We start from the raw sequence: 15462 nt of genomic DNA, 5'->3' as shown, positions 1-15462 counted from the left end.
TTTAAACACTGCATTTATTTAAAAAAAGAATTAATTCTTACTGCTTAGACTTTTTATTAGCTAAATGGAGAGGCTCATACAGGCAGGGTACTTGTCGAAGCGGAATACTTGACCTCATCTCGCAGCGCCAGTCCTGTGAAGTTGTCCCGTCTAGCCGCATACTCCCCCACATTGGCCAGCCCGGGCACCACGCAGCAGCTCAGAGCACTGCGGTAGATGCTCATGTCGTGGGCATCGTACCACTCGTCAGTCTTCTCGTCGTAGCACTCGACATTGAAGGTGGTTGTGAAGCCGTTAAAGCCCCCCACCACGAACAAGAGGTCGTCTACCACCTCGATGCCAAAGTTGCTCCGAGGGTTAAACATAGTGGGAATCGTGCGCCAAGTGTTAGCCACTGGGCTGTAGGCCTCTGCGCTTCTGAGGCGGTTAGCTCCATCAAAGCCGCCTACCTGCAGTTGCGAAAGAAACAAGGCTGGCCGTTAGCCTCTACTGCTGCTTACTGATAAAGCGGGGAGGGTCGGTGACCAGACTGCCCCCTTCCCAAGTCTACCCTGGATCTTAAAGCCGGGCCAGTGCTCACTGTTGGTGACTGAATCAAGGGGGTCGTGGTTGGGGCACTGGTCCAAGAGGGACTTACGGCATAGACGTGTTCTCCATAGGCAATGACACCTATTCCACTCCTCCTGCTTCTCATGGGTGCAATGACTGTCCACTGATTACTCTCAGTGTTGTACACTTCTGCTGTGAACAGGCATTCGTTCCCATTAAAGCCACCACAGATGTAGACCTGTGTGAAGAGAGCCCCAAGAGTATTGAAAACCCCTTCTGTGGGGGGGGAAGAGGAACACATCTTCAAATGCCCTTCCATAAACCCCTGATTCCTGTCCGCCCACACCCCCACCCCCCCCCCCCGTCCCCAAGTTCGCCTGCATTGTTTTTTAATCAAGGAAAACAAGGACAAAGAGAATCGACCCCGGGAGGCATTGAAGGAGCAGGTCAGTACAGCTGAGCGGGGACTGCCACTTTGTGTTCTCCATCCAAATCTGCCTCCCCCCCCACCCCGAAGCACAGAGCATGGGCCATTTCCAGGTGTGGTCTCTGCGCTGTGCGCCCCTTCCGCGCACCGGCCCCACCTTTCCATAAAGTGTTGTGGCACTTGCGTCGCTCCTCTGCTCGTGCATGGGGGCGATGAGCGTCCACTGGTTGGTCTCCGGCTCGTAGCGCTCGGCAGTATTGAGGCGCACATAGCCATCAAACCCTCCCATGGCGTAGATAAAATTGCTCAGGACCGTCACGCTGACGTAGCAGCGTCTGGAATGCATCGGGGCCACCTGGTGCCAAGTTTTCCTAACCGGGTCAAAGCGCTTCACACTGTTGAAGTAGTCCACACTGTCGAACCCCCCAATGATATAAACGTAACCTTTCAAGTAGGCTGCCCCGTGGTAGGCACGGGGACTCTCTTCCTCACACGTGACATTCACCCATCTGTCTGCCCGAGCATCGTATGCCTCAATGGCATTGGTGGGGCTCCCACCACTCCAGCCGCCAATTGCAAACAGAATGGCATAGGGCAGGCGGGGCCTGGTGAGCGGGTTGGTGAAGTCAGAATTCGAGGGTCCGTTCATGTTGAGGTCATACATGGCCTTTAGGGCATTAATGATGACTGGCTTGCACTCCTCGCTGTCTTTCACATAGTCGTTCATCTTCACGTTGTTCATGAAGTACTCGGCATGCATCAGAGCCAGGCGGACCTGAGGAGGAAACACAGCGAGTCGTTCAGAGGAGATGAGGCCGCCTGCATCCGTCTGCCTGGGAAAGAGGCTGAGATTTTGTTTGGCCTTGAAATGTGTAACTCACTTGAAAGCTTTGGGGGAGGTGGCCGACACTTACATGCCAAGAGTGAACTTGGAAGGCGCGATCGTCTGCCACTGGACTGAAACCAAGCAACGCTGTGGCCCTTGTCCCCTGGCTACTTGCCACTATCGCCATCGGTCATGTAACAATTTAACGCCAACTGGCTACAACCGCAGGCCACACCCTGGGTTTCCACCCTGGGGTGGGAGAAGGAAGGATCAATACCCCTTTGTGAAGGCCTTGCCCTCTCTCTTCCTCCCCCGCTGGCAGGAAGATGGTCACAGACTGACAGCTAGGGGAGGAGGAGCTGGCAGAGCCAAGGCAACCATGAATCGCAGAACTCCAGAGAACAGGAGGAGTGCGGGACAGATGGATGGGACAGGAATCGGGTCCATCTCAATGTGCCCCTTAGGCCAACCCCTCCAGGAGTCAAACAAACACAACTAAACTTGACCTTGGGAAGTAAAACTGAAATATGCTGCTTTCGATTTTGGGGGTCATGAGAAATCCACTTTAAAATGGCCTCAAACACTGCGTCTTCCTGTTTGACGTTGAGCTCGTCCTTCTCAATGATGTCCTTGAGCTCAGTGACTGAGAGCTCCAGGAACTCCGCGGACACTTTCACCATCTCCTCGAAGTTGTGCAGTATGAACATGTAGGCCTTCTGCCGCAGCTCCGGGCAGTAGTAATAGTCGGTGAACTTGCAGATGCCGATGCAGTTGTCCAAGCACAGCTCCGACTTGAGGAACTCACAGCAGCCCCGGACGATGCCCATGATGTTAAATTGATCTGCAGCAGCCAGCAGCTTCTCCACGTTGTCCGGTGTGATGGGGACGGTCCTGGTGTATGCGTATTCAATAATCAGCTTCATCATGTCGGGGGAAATGCCAGGGATGTTGTAGACCTTCTTCTCAGTGTTGTTCCAGCCACTTGTAAACAAAGCTCTAGGGGGGAAGAAAAACAAGACAAACTAGCAACTACAGAAGCAGTCTTCCCAGTTTGCCACATTCTGCCCCTTTCATCCCTAAGCAGCAGGTAGGCAGTTTTCACACAGGACATTGGGAGCGTGTTGGAAATCAGATGACCTGGAGAAGGGAGAAGCCTCTGGACTTTATACAGTAGATAAGCAGAGGATTCTTCAAGGCGAGTTGCCGCCCGTCATTCTTGCCTTTTCCTTACAATAACTCCACCCCCATTTTGTGAGTGGAGAAATTGAGGTCTAGAGCTGGGGCCAACACGTTGCTGTCCCGACCCAGTGACCACCAAATTCTACCTTGCTGGTAGAAATGAAACTTGAGTGATACATGTGTTTAATAAGTGTCGTGCATCACATCTGGAGTCTGATCACTTCTCATTGCCATTGCGACCTCCACGGTCCAGCCCGCCCCCACGCCTCCCCCGCCCCCACGCCTTAACTCTGGAGTAACCTCTTAATTGATCAGGCTTCCGCCCTTGGCACCTCTAGCATTTGTCATCAGATCCCGGCAGCCAGTTTGATTCTTAGGAAAGGTTATGTTGCTCTTCCGCTTAAAACCTTCCCCTGACTTTTCTTCCTACTCAGAATAAAGGACAATGTCCTTACCAGGGGCTGTACAAGCCTTCTGAGACCTGGGCCACGAGGCCTGATCTCTAGGCCATACTTGTCTCCACCTGACATCCGTCCTATTGACCCACTTCCTTTCTCCCGAACACACCACACGTACTCCTCCTTTAGGACTCTCCGTCCCCCAGCCTGGACGGCTCGTGCTGATCTCCATTCCCCTCCCTCGTTCCCTTAAGTTGTTTGCTTAGATGGCACTTTGTTAACAAGGGGATGACTCCCCTACTTAGCATGCCTTCTTGTTGCCCACTCCCCCACTCCCAGCACTTAGGATGATGGGCTAGCATATCTTTTCACTTACTCTGCAATGTCTGTTTCCGCTACCAGAACTGGGACGTCACTAGGACAGGGCTTTTTAATCTCTTTATTAAGAGAGCATGTGCTCCAAAATAGACACCCAATAAACAAGGCCCACTCTAGTTACCTCTAGTTACTTTTATTGGGCCCCTGTGTCTGTGGGCACTTCTCTGGGTGCTGAGTGAGACAGAAGTCTCTCCTATCTAGTATGTTTTGCTTCATTTTTCTAAGAGCTTATGGATTTGGAGGCATTTTTCTTCTATAGCAGGGACTCTACAAATCGGGCCCATGTTTTGTTTTTCCACCATCCATGAGCTAAAAATGATTCTTACTACATTTTAAATAAACATACTTAGATGTGTAAAAATAATCTTAAATGCACATTCTAGGGCCTTTAAAGCATCTTATTGGGACACAGCTATGTGCATTTATTCAGTGCTGCTAGGGGGGGTTTAAAGGACCGCTGGTGGTGTAATCTTTATGATTGGGCTGCAATCCGCAAGGTCTGAAGTTCAAAACCATCAGCCACACCGTGGGACAAAGAAGGGGCTTTCTACTCCTGCAAAGAGTTACAGACTCAGAAACACAGGGACAGTTCTACCCTGTCCTGTAGGGTCGCTATGAGCACCCACTCGGTGTCAGGGAATGAGGGTGGCTTCAAGGAGCCTTAGTGGCACGGTGAGTTAAGCATCACACTGGTTGCTGTTCAGAGCCAGCTGCTCCACAGGAGACAGGGCAATGCTGAAGATGTAAGGCCTGGAAACCCTGCAGCGTGCTTGTACTCCATCCTGTAGGGTCACCAGGCATCGGGCACCAGTAGATGTGAGGATGGAGAGCTACCTTAAGGAACCCAGGTGGCATAGTGGTTCAATGTGCAGATGCTGACCGAAAGGTTGGTGCTTCAAACCCACCCAGCAGCTCCCAGGGAGGAAGACCTACTAGTCCACTCCTGTAATGATGACAGCCTGGTGACAGCTGGTCGCTGTCACATGGGGTCACTCTGAGTTGGAATCAACACTTCCTAATGAACGTTGCTATTGTACTACAAAGGTAGAAGTGACAAGTGGCAGGCACCTTAGGACCTGCAAAACGGAACATAGTTCCTTTTCCAGATCCTGCTCTGGAGTCTCGGCGTATGACATGTTGATCCCACCTTCATGGAGCTCTGGTGGTGTAGCAGTTACCTGTTGGGCTGCAATATGAGTGGTTGGCAGTTCAAAACCACCAGCAGCTCAGTGGGAGAAAGCCTGGGCTTTCTACTCCCGTCAACAGTGACAGTCTCGGGAACCCACAGGAGTCGCCATGAGAGTACTGACTGCATAGCAGGAATGAGATAGATCCTGCCCTCACTTCAACTGATAACTCTAATACCTTCCGCTCCTGAGTAAAATAGCCCTGCTACTTCCTGAGTTAAAATGATTTTGGTCAAAATGACCTTTCTGGTAAGTATTTGTATGACTTTGTCCCCTTGCCTCCCATCTTCTCCCAACCAACCCTTGATTTATTTATCACCCCATCTGAAACAGCCTCTCCTGGGATTGGGATTCAGAAGTGGCCCAAGTAGCAGATTCATCTGTGTTTCCATGGGAAACCTACAAGAGATGTCCAACTTTGCCCCAAACAGAAAATGTTTGGATGGCAATCCCAAAGAGGAGACCAGGTCCACCAATCAATCGGTGACCGGGGTCCGTCCCACTGAGAACCAGAGAGAGGAGGCTTGAGCCCCAAGAGCCTCTTCAGGAGCCCGGGGACTCAGCCTCACAGGAGCCCAGAGCTTTGAGCGCGTCCCTGACCCAGAGACGGTGGCATCGGGAAAACCGCAAGGAACCAGAGTGTCCGTCTCCATCTAAGCCCCAGGGGCCCCTTCGGCTTCATCCAGCAACCCTGTTGTACCTAAAGTAGGAACTGCAGCTACAGAGGATGTTCTTGTGGGCATTGAACTCAAAGCCATTGACCTTGATGACCACGTCGCAGAGCTTGCCCTCTAGCCTGAGCTCGTTGAAGATCTCACAGGTCATCGCACTCATCTTCCTCTCCATGTGGGGCTGGTGGAAACGTGTAGAGACCGCACTGCTCCCCATCTCCATGGCACCCGGGGATCAGCGGAGAGAGGCTGCTCTCTAAGGGTGTCGGGGAGGGATGTGGGGGGCCTCTTTAGCCAGTTGTCGCTCCTTTTCCCTACTACATCTTTCAAATAGGACCCATCGGGCAGTCCAAGTTCCAGAATCCTGGGCCCGCAGTGAGATCACGCCCAGGATTGTGCCCTCAGGTTCTGGAACACCCCCCCCCACTGCCCCTACCCTCTTCCTTCTCCCCTCCCCCCGACCCCACACCACCTAACACTTCCTGCACATGTGGGAGCCCACAGCAGAAACCTGACCACCAACATCACACAAGAGCTCCTGCTTTCTGCTTTGTTTTGTTTTCCATTCTGGTTCCGGTTGCCCATGTCCCACCGTGCCCAGGATCCGGTAGCATCCATCTGCCTTGGACCCTCTCCGTTGGCCTCCCCAGATGCTGAGCTCGAGGGACTTCAAGTCAGGAGGCAGAACACAAAAGTAAAGTTGCTCCGACTTCCCTCCCAGCGGGCCAGGGTCCCCGGCCGGCCGGGCCAGGCCAGGCTAGGCTGTACGGCAGCTGCTCGTTTTCCCCTCTGACCAGGGCTGGGGCCAGTTCCAGAGCCACCTTGGGCAGGTTTCACCGAACCCACCGGCTGCCTTCCCAGCCGAGCTTCCCTCTGCAGAGGCACGTGCACCGTCTGAGCCTGGAAATGATCCCCCCTGCGCCAGGGTTTCTGCCCCACCAGGACTGGCAGGAGGCAAGGCACCGAGACAACCCACATAAGTACCCCCAGCGTCCCAACCGGCCCCAGGGGCGCCCGCCCCCCCCACCTCCGACGCCTGCGCAGCCCGGCCGCGGGGCGGTCCTTGTCCCGCTGCAGCCAAGCCGGCCGCGAGCGCCATGGCGGAAGAGGTGAGGCGGAAAGACGCGTCTGGCGGCGCGGGGCCGGCGCCGACCCCCGGGGCGCCCCGAACCTTGCAGCGGGCCGCCGCGGCCCGGTCGCGCCAACCCCGCTTGTAGCCGCCCCGCTCCGGCCGGAGCCCTCTGCCCCCCCTCGCGCCCTTCCCCCGCTCAGCTGCGCTGGGGTGCTGGAGCGAGCCCCGGGCTCCCCTCCGGGCCGAGCCGGGTGTCGGGGTTAGCGGTTCTCTCGGGTCTCGGGGGGACAGGTGAACACCCTGATGAAGGCCACGGTCCTGATGCGGCAGCCCAGGCGGGTGCAAGAGATCGTGGGCGCCCTCCGCAGGGCTGGGGGAGACCGGCTGCAGGTACCGCCCCAGCAGGGGGAAGGGCGTTGGGAAAGGGGGTGCGGGTGGGGGGCTCTCTATCTTCCAGCTCTGCTGCTGGCCGCTGCAAGCGCTCACCCCCTAGAAATGGCCCAGGGGCGGCCTGGGGGGCAAGCAGGACCGTTCCCTCTGTTTTGCCTTGTGGGAAGAGCCCTCCAGTCCCTAACCGGACACAAAGCTCTTCCTACCAGCATCTGGCCCAGCACATGTGCAGCTGGCCATGAAGGTGGACTTGGGGTTCGTGGAGGGGTTCCAAGGGCCCCCAGCCCCTTCTCAGGGCTCAGTTGTTCTTGCCTCCCCTCTAAGACTTCACTCTCCTGGTCCCCAAGGCCTTTTCTTAGGGGTTCCCACAGCCGTCCCCCAGGGTGTGTGCCCTGACGGGGGTGGGGGGGGTGGGGGGGGTGGGGGGTACCCAGGTATCATCTCTCTTGTGCATTTCAGGTGATTTCTGATTTTGACATGACCTTGAGCAAGTTTTCCTATAATGGACAGCGGTGCCCTTCGTCACACAGTGAGTCACATACATACTCCCTTGCCCTGCTGGTCGTGACAGAACGATGGCTTCTCAAAGCCACTCACTCACAGGGATGCCCGTGTTTTCCAGACATCCTGGATAACAGCAAAATCATCAGTGAAGAGTGCCGCAAAGAGGTGGGCTGCTGCCGTCTCCGGTCTCGGCCCAGACATCCTTGCCGACGGGCCTCGGAAGGCTCTTGGTTGGGACCAAAGCTCCCGGGGCAGAAACATTAGAACGTTGCCCTTAGGATCATCGTTATCGATCACGCCCACTTTTCCCTTTCGGCCAAGACGTAGCCTGATTAAGTGTGGACATGATCCTTCCAGTTAGCTAGGCAGGTGGCCAGAAACTAGAGAATGTGTTATTTACCCCTTGCCTTGCTGTAATTCCAAGAGGATGTCCCCTTTTCCCCTTCTTCTTTAAATTGGCCTGCTTCCAAAATTTGGGATGCAATTAACACACAAAAGAAGGGTCCCCCATGAAACCAGAAGCTTGGTGCAGTTTTTCTCTTTCTGTTGTACTTGGATGAGCATGAATCCTAAATGATTAAAGAAAAAGCGTTGGTCCGTGTACCGTTTGAAATCGCCTTGCTTACCACCCAAGACAATAAGCCATTTTTTTTGGGGGGGGGTCCTTAATTCATGCTTACTGATGCGCCCTGGTTGAGCCCTGGTGACAGCTCATGCACAAGAGCAACAACCAGTGCTAGTGCGTCGCTGGGGGAAGAAGCCCCTCCTGTCGTTGGCCCTTAGCCTCCACTCCCCAGGGCGAGGACCAGCGTGTGAGCCCCAGCCATCCTGGGGACTTGCCCAAGTGGGTCTGTGTGAACCTGGTGGCCTGTCATAAGGGAAGATGATGGGAGAGGGAAACTTGACTCCTGTAGGTCCGTTGTCCCCAAGTAAAAGTTTCCAGATAATGGATGTGGACCAATAACCTTTCTCTCCATCTGGGTGTTCCCAGCTAAAGGCACTTCTTCACCACTATTATCCAATCGAGATCGACCCAAACCAGACCACCACAGAGAAGCTACCTCACATGGTGGAGTGGTAAGTGATGGTGGTGGGATGCGGGGGTGTTCTGTTTCTTGAGCTTTGATATAAGAAAAGGCTTCCTTTACCAAAGCGGTTCTCAACCTGTGGGTCATGACCCTTTGGGGGGCCAAGCGATCCTTTCACAGGGGTCGTCCAATTCATAGCAGTAGCAAAATGACAGTGATGAAGTAGCAACGACAATAATGTTATGGTTGGGGGTCCCCACCACATGAGGAACTGCATGAAAGGGTCTCGACGTGAGGAAGGTGGAGATCCACTGCCTTGCCGCATTGAGTGAGTGAGGGCTTCCTGCGTTATTGATTGCAGCTATTAGAACAAACCACCCAGATGCTCGCAGAGCTGATTATGGCTGCTGCCAGAGGCGTGGAGGTCCTCAGAGAATCCTTGGGATACGTTCGGGGCCCCTGGGGTTCGGGAGACTAAGTGCTTTGGGGAAAGAACCCTCCTGGGGAAACCAGTGTGAAGGAACTGCGCCTCGCTGCTTCAGAGCACGTGGCTCACAGGAAGGAGTGCAGCTGAGAGTTTTGACTTCAGCATTGACGTCCCCACTGCAGCCCCCCCGTGGTCCCGCCTCCCGGCCTCTTCCTTTCTGGAACGGCCCAGGCCTGCGGGACACAGCGCTTCGTGAAGCGTGGGGTCCTCCATTGCCGGAGATCTTGGCTCTGTGTGTGGAAAGGCCCCTTGGGTTGCTCCAGTGATCTGCATTCTGGACCTTTGGGGGGTGTCGGCTTCTAGGTGGACTAAAGCTCACGACCTCCTGTGTCAGCAGAACATCCAGAGTTTTCAAATCGCCGAGGTGGTGAGGGAGTCCAATGCAATGCTTAGGTGAGCTGTGGCTTCGGGACCCTCTCCTGGTGGACGGTTGGAGACGGTTCTGCTTCCACATCTGGAGCCTGGGGAGGAGGGGGGCTGAGGTGCTGGGAGAGGCACGGGAGCCTTGGCAGCACAAGCTGCTCCCGAGACAAGCTCTCGCCTTTGTTCTCCCAAAAGAACCCAAAGAGCTTCTCCCCGGGGAGGGCGGGGGCCCTTCAAGGGAGCTGTCTGCTAGAAGCGGGTGCCAGGTAAATTTGATGTGGGGTCTGACTCATTTTCCACACAGGGGCAAGACTTGGGGGGATTCCCAGAGTGCAGCTGGTTAAGTGCTGAACTACTGGCCAAAAGGTTGGCTATGTGAAGCCACGCAGGGACCTCTTTGGGGGACAGGCCCGGCCATTTGTTTCTGGAAGGCCACAGCCTCCTTGAAAGCTCTGCTCTGCTCGCGGGGGGTCGCCGTGACTTGGAATCAACTCAGCAGCACCACACAGTGACTGGTGCACTCGCTCCGGGCCAGCGGGTGGGCTAGGCTGGGACCCTGACCGATACTGGCTGGCAGCCCTCACAGAGCAGTGCTCTCAGCAGGGCCTTCTACCAGAGGAAGATGGGGCCCTTGGAGGAAACTGTTGAAATGGGTTGTCCCCAAGGATTGTGTATCCCTATTGGGGACAGAGGCTAGTGGGGTTTCCCTCGGTGCAGGTATCCCAGAATAGAGACCTGGTTATGTGAAAGGTTGCAGGCAGATGGGTGTCTGCCCAAGGCCCGAGAACACACAGAGCCGTTGTATAAGTACAAGGGACATGGCTCATTAGATAAGGCATGGGCGGGGGTGGGGGGGTGGCAGCACCTTTGTTTATAAGAGCTGAAATCTGGAGCCCCCTCCTCGGGCAATGGGTAGGAAAAACGGACAGACTAGGAATGACATGTTTCTGTCGTGGAATCCTACGGCGCCATAACAAAGCATGCACATTCGGACCCTGGCGAAATCTCACAGACTCACTCACGTTGAGCGAAAAGACCAGGGTGACGAGGAGAGTCAGGATCCCGTTTTTGTGGGAAGCGCAAGGAAAGACAGAGCTAGTCAGTGGTGACGGGAAGTGAGAGCGGCGGTGGTACTCACTGGGAAGGAGCATGGGAAACCTTGACCTGGGGGGTACACGGGTGTAAACAGAGGTACATGTTAACTGACCGGAACCCGGCAGATGAGTGCACTCAGGAGTTGTATTCCCTATTTGCTCTGTTAGCGAGTGTGTGCATTTTAGACCCCAGTCCAAGTCGGAAATCAGGGATCGCAGCCGAGACCGTGCGTCTGGTTGTCCCTGTGCCCGTGCGGACCCGTCGCTCTCTTTCCAGGGACGGCTACAAGATGTTCTTCAACACGCTCTACCGTCACAGCATTCCACTCTTCATCTTCTCCGCGGGCATCGGGGACATCCTGGAAGAAATCATCCGACAGATGAAAGTTTACCATCCCAACATCCACATTGTGTCGAACTACATGGATTTCGATGAAAATGTGAGCCGGGAATGGAAGAGGGGTGGGGACCGTGAGCAGGGAGGCGGCACCCAACCTGTCCACCCGAACCCGCACAAAGAAGGCGTGCTGGTTTCTTTGCCTTCAGGCACGTCTTCTTTCATTTACTTACTTATTTTCCCGCCAGCAAAAGCCAGGCTCCTTCTGAAAGATCACATCTTTGGTGTTAGGATGACAATGGCCAACTCTGGTTGGTGGAGCATCCCAACCCCTGGTCACGGTCATGGGCTGCCTACCATCCCAGGCGCTGAAATGGCCTTGAGTTCAGCTTGTCATTGGGGGGCCAGTAGTGGGCAGCTTCTGACTTCTTGCCCGGAAGCCAGCGGCCCCAGCTTTCATCGCTTTGACCGGGGGTTACAACGTGGCCTGCAGCTGAGCGTTGGCGTGCTTGCCCCCAGCAGCACGCGTATCCAGAGTAGAGGGGCAGCGATGCCTCGTGGACCGTGTTCATGTAGACCAGGGTTTAGTTTCCTTTAAAGGGTCAGATAGTAAATATTTTAGCGTCGAGTCGTTGGTGGCCATGGTGACAGGAATGTGGGAACCGCTCGTTGCTATCCTGGCTGGCTGCTCAGCACGGCCTGGGCAGCACGGAAAGGAAGCCACAGGCAATGAGGCAACCAATGAGCAGGCCAGGCGGGACCTGCAGGCCATGTTGGCCAGCCTCTAATTTAGGCTGTAGTGAAATTTGGGCTTTCGCAAGCGCTTTCGGGATTTCCCGTTGTCTGTGACGGAAGACATTGGCCAACTGGCCCTCGGTGGGTGCCTGCAGTTCTCCTGTGTGCCTCTCCTCCCGGTCGTTCAGGGTTTCCTTCGGGGATTCAAGGACCAGCTCATTCACACATACAACAAGAACCTCTCCCTGCACGAGAACTCCAATTACTTCCGGCAGTTTCAGGACAAAACCAACATTCTCCTTCTGGGGGACTCCCTCGGGGACCTCACGATGGCCGACGGGGTTCCTGGTGTGGAGAACATTCTCAAGATTGGCTTCCTAAATGACAAGGTGGGCAGGGGACGGGGAGGCCCCCCTCTGCTGCTTCCTCCTCCAGAACGAACACCTTCTGTGTGCGCAGTACGCCACTGACAGTAGCGGGACATGCAGAGACAGGAGCCTCATTCTGCAGGAGCTCATGTTCATCACATCGGGAGATAAGGGAGACCCAGCTGGGGGCTCACCGTGTGCCAGGACCGAGCATGTCAGAGAAAGGCCCATGCTGGGTATCAGGTCCTGCTCTAAACCCGGCACAGACATTAACCCATTTCACCCTTCCTGCCGCCCTTCAGGCAGGGACTCTTGTCATCCCCATTATACCAACGGGGAAACCAAGACAATGAGGTTAAGGAAGTTTCCCAAGATCGTAGGGCAGGACTGCATACCCCCCAAAATAATGATAAAATAACCGAACTCTCTGCCATCGAGTTGATACCGGCCCCTGGTGCCCCCGTGGGGCAGAGCAGAACTGCCCGTGGGTTCCCGACTGGTTAGGGAGTAGCGAGTTCTGTCTTTCTCCCGGGCTCCATCCCACGGCTCTTAAACCATCCTACCTTTGGGCCAGTAGCGATGGGAGACGGTGGTGTCTGGGCCAGGGGGTTCTAATTTAGGGAAGGAATATACAAGGACACACCGGAGACCGGTAGGGAGAAGGCCCCAAAGCTGCCCAGAGAACGGCACGTCGGTGTCCCGATTCTCCCGGTGCTTGTACCGGTTAAAGTTCAGCCCGGGTAGATTGGAGGCGGCATCTGCTTTTGGGGTTTTACTCTTCGTTCCTGTCCTTTGATACCGACTCCAAGAGACATTAGCACAGTCCCTGCCGTGGCCCATCCTTGCCTTCAAAGGACAGGTCCCTGTGGCCTTGAGTACTTCTCCCAGCCCGGTCCTTCCTTCCGTCTCGCAGAAGGGAGCTGGGGCTTGCTGCATCAGCTGTGCCCCGCCCCGCCCCCTGCCCTGAAGCCTGAGGGAGCAGGCCACTGGGGACCCTCTCAGACGACTCCCCCCCTACCCCCCCGGCAGGTGGAGGAGCTGCGGGAGCGCTACATGGACGCCTATGACATCGTGCTGGAGAAGGACGAGACGCTGGACGTGGTCAATGGGCTGCTGCAGGACATCCTGCGCCAGGGGGACCAGATGGAGGTGCCAGGCTGCTGAGTGCCAGGCTTGGGGCTGCCACCCCTGCTTCCACACTCCCCTGAGGCAGCTCCTGCCTGTGTGTCTACAGAGAAATCCAGGGCGAAGGGGCCACCTGAGCCTGTGGCCCTCTTTCCTCCCCCGCTTCCCCACAGCGCCTTCTCCCTCCACAATGCTCCCCAGACCTGGAGGAGGACCTGCCAGGCCGGAAGGGTAGCCAGAGCGGCCTCAGAGGAACTGCCAACCTGAAGCTGTCTGTGCCCCCAGGATCACCCAGTCCAGGCATTCTTTATTCCCAGAAGTTTTAATTGTTGGAACTTTTTCTTCATACAACTCTGACATGTGAAATGGATCGAAATTAAAAAGAGGAGAGAACACTTGTTTTGATCAAGAGGTGTATTGGGACCCGGGCAGAGCCTGTCTCTCTTGATCGCTGAAGCCTCTGGACTCCCAGAGGACAGTGAGAACCACCCCAGTCTCCCAGGGGACCACCTGAGCACAGCCAGGCGGGGCCTGTGGGGATGGAGGGGCAGGGGTGGGGCCCAGGCCAAACCACAGCCACGCGTCACCCAAACCTCTCCAAATGTGACTGCTGGCGCTGGACACATCCTGGCCCCAGCTTGGTCAGGACGCTTCGGAAGGGGGCCTTTCCAGCCCGCTAGCCCGTCCCCCAAAGAGTCTGTACCCTGTGATTCACAGGACATCAGAGCCTGTTCCTTCTTGGTGTTCTGAGTTTGGAAAGCGAAAACCGCCTAACGGGGCACGATCGAGGCCGTAGGGTAGACAGGGCAGTTTTCCAAAGAAGTTCTTGTAGGACAGCCCTGGCCACCTGGAAGAATGAGCAGGTGCATTGTTGCGATGGAAAACTCCCCTTGGGACACAAGGGTCGTAGCCTTTGACTTACCCGTGCGGTTTTCCATTGGCTTAAAAAGGTCTTCCTGATAAGCCCCATGGTCATCCTGTATTCTTTGAGAACATCTTATCAAGATATCACCCCTTTAGAATCCCCCAAAACAGTCGCCGGCAACAGCCCGAGCTGTCTGTTCCCATGTGCTGTCAGAACCCCAAAGGGGCAGGCCTGTTCCTGTTCTGTCTGATAGGGTGGCTGTGAGTCAGCATGGGTTCATTGACAGTGTTTTGAGAACGACACTAACATGAGGCCTGGTGGCTTCCGACAGACGGCTCGCCACAAGGTCAGTGGTTCAAACCCATAGCCGCTCTGTGGGGAAAGATAAGGTTGTCTGCTCCCATGAAGTGTGTCCCACCTCGGAAACGCGATAGAGGGACAGCGGTCAGAACCGTCCCTGGCAAGACTAAGACAAATAGATTACTGAGGCAGCTTGTCTGCGACTGCCAGTGGTCACAGACGCCCCAAAACACTGTGACAAATGCGTTCAGGTAGAATAGCGCCCTGGGAGCAGGCCTCTTGGACTTGGCTTCCTGTTCTGGGGTAGCTGATGAGCTTGACATTCAACCTGAAATCAGTTTCCTTGGGGCAGCCTTATCTGCAGACCCCCGCTCACAAACACCCTCCCCCCAGTTAGGTATTCCCAAGAACGTCATACGGCTGTGACTTCCTGGGGCCCAAGGCCCCCCAAATGGAAACACCCTAAAGGGGGATTGGGCCGGTATGGGAAGGAGAAGGCCCCCTGTGGACCCATGGCCCCGTATGAGCTGACTTCTCTTTAGGGCGGGCCGTGGGTTTGGGCTTTGATCGTGTTTCCCATGCAAGTGGGCTTTGTCCTCCGTGACTTCACGGTGCTGAACTCCTCGTGGGTCTGAATCCACTCACAGCCTGTTTCCTCTCCTCGTGGCCTTCCTAGCAGTGATTTTTTAGAAGCATAGACTTCCGGGAGAGAGACTTGCTTTTGCTTGCACAAATGTGTTATTTAGTATCAGCGTTGGGTCCAGAAAGTATCTCAGGTTCAGGGCGTAGTCCGGAGATAAGGGGTAGTTAAGGATGTTAGAGGGGGCAGGGTATCCTCCAGTCTCAAGGCTCTGGGAAGTCTGCTTTTCTTCATGTTTTTGTTTGCTATAATCCACCATTGGATGCATCATATTCTGCTTGTTTCTAGGACTTTGAGGTTCTGGTCCATGTTTTCCTCCCATGCTCTCGGGTCCTTGGACTGCAGGCCTCGTTAGAGTGGGCAGCAGCTGCGGTAGCTGGGCACCGGGGCTTCGGGTCGGAGAGGCCATGGCTTGTCCTGCTGTTCAGGAGAACAGTGCAGAGGTCCCGTTCCCCTGCTGTTTCCTTCCCCTGCCTTGTGGCAGAGAAGTCCATCCCCTCCCCCACCTGTGGAGGCGCTCCCGTCGGTCGGAAGGGAGT

General features: G+C 55.4%; 2 protein-coding genes across 2 annotated transcripts; one reads left to right on the top strand and one right to left on the bottom strand.

Moving 5' to 3' along the window:
• Nucleotides 1–74: 74 nt before the first annotated feature.
• On the bottom strand, nt 75–5838 carry KLHL10 (kelch like family member 10). Its single transcript, XM_075561818.1, has 5 exons — nt 5645–5838; nt 2309–2798; nt 1134–1751; nt 638–787; nt 75–449 (listed from the first exon to the last, which is right to left on the bottom strand). Exons 1-5 carry the CDS (start codon nt 5836–5838, stop codon nt 75–77), a joined length of 1827 nt encoding a protein of 608 aa, XP_075417933.1.
• Nucleotides 5839–6648: 810 nt separating this feature from the next.
• NT5C3B (5'-nucleotidase, cytosolic IIIB) lies at nt 6649–13513 on the top strand. Its single transcript, XM_075561817.1, has 9 exons — nt 6649–6724; nt 6979–7077; nt 7537–7606; nt 7700–7746; nt 8573–8658; nt 9400–9489; nt 10831–10993; nt 11814–12014; nt 13023–13513. Exons 1-9 carry the CDS (start codon nt 6713–6715, stop codon nt 13155–13157), a joined length of 903 nt encoding a protein of 300 aa, XP_075417932.1. The 5' UTR covers nt 6649–6712; the 3' UTR covers nt 13158–13513.
• The last annotated feature ends 1949 nt before the right edge of the window (nt 13514–15462 follow it).

This window comes from Tenrec ecaudatus, chromosome 10 (genome assembly GCF_050624435.1).
Source record: "Tenrec ecaudatus isolate mTenEca1 chromosome 10, mTenEca1.hap1, whole genome shotgun sequence".
Lineage (NCBI taxonomy): Eukaryota > Metazoa > Chordata > Mammalia > Afrosoricida > Tenrecidae > Tenrec > Tenrec ecaudatus.
Note: the sequence above shows the minus strand (reverse complement) of the source record. Positions and strands in the feature narration are given on the sequence as shown.

Coding starts and splice junctions, on each gene's coding strand:
- KLHL10 (XM_075561818.1), bottom strand. CDS start 5,838: ATGGAGATGGGGAGCAGTGCGGTCTCTACACGTTTCCACCAGCCCCAC. Junction 2,799..5,644: donor AGCTGCAGTTCCTACTTTAG/GTACAACAGGGT, acceptor CTTCCCCCCTAG/AGCTTTGTTTACAAGTGGCT. Junction 450..637: donor ATGGAGAACACGTCTATGCC/GTAAGTCCCTCT, acceptor TCGCAACTGCAG/GTAGGCGGCTTTGATGGAGC.
- NT5C3B (XM_075561817.1), top strand. Junction 8,659..9,399: donor CTACCTCACATGGTGGAGTG/GTAAGTGATGGT, acceptor GTCGGCTTCTAG/GTGGACTAAAGCTCACGACC. Junction 12,015..13,022: donor TTGGCTTCCTAAATGACAAG/GTGGGCAGGGGA, acceptor CCCCCCCGGCAG/GTGGAGGAGCTGCGGGAGCG.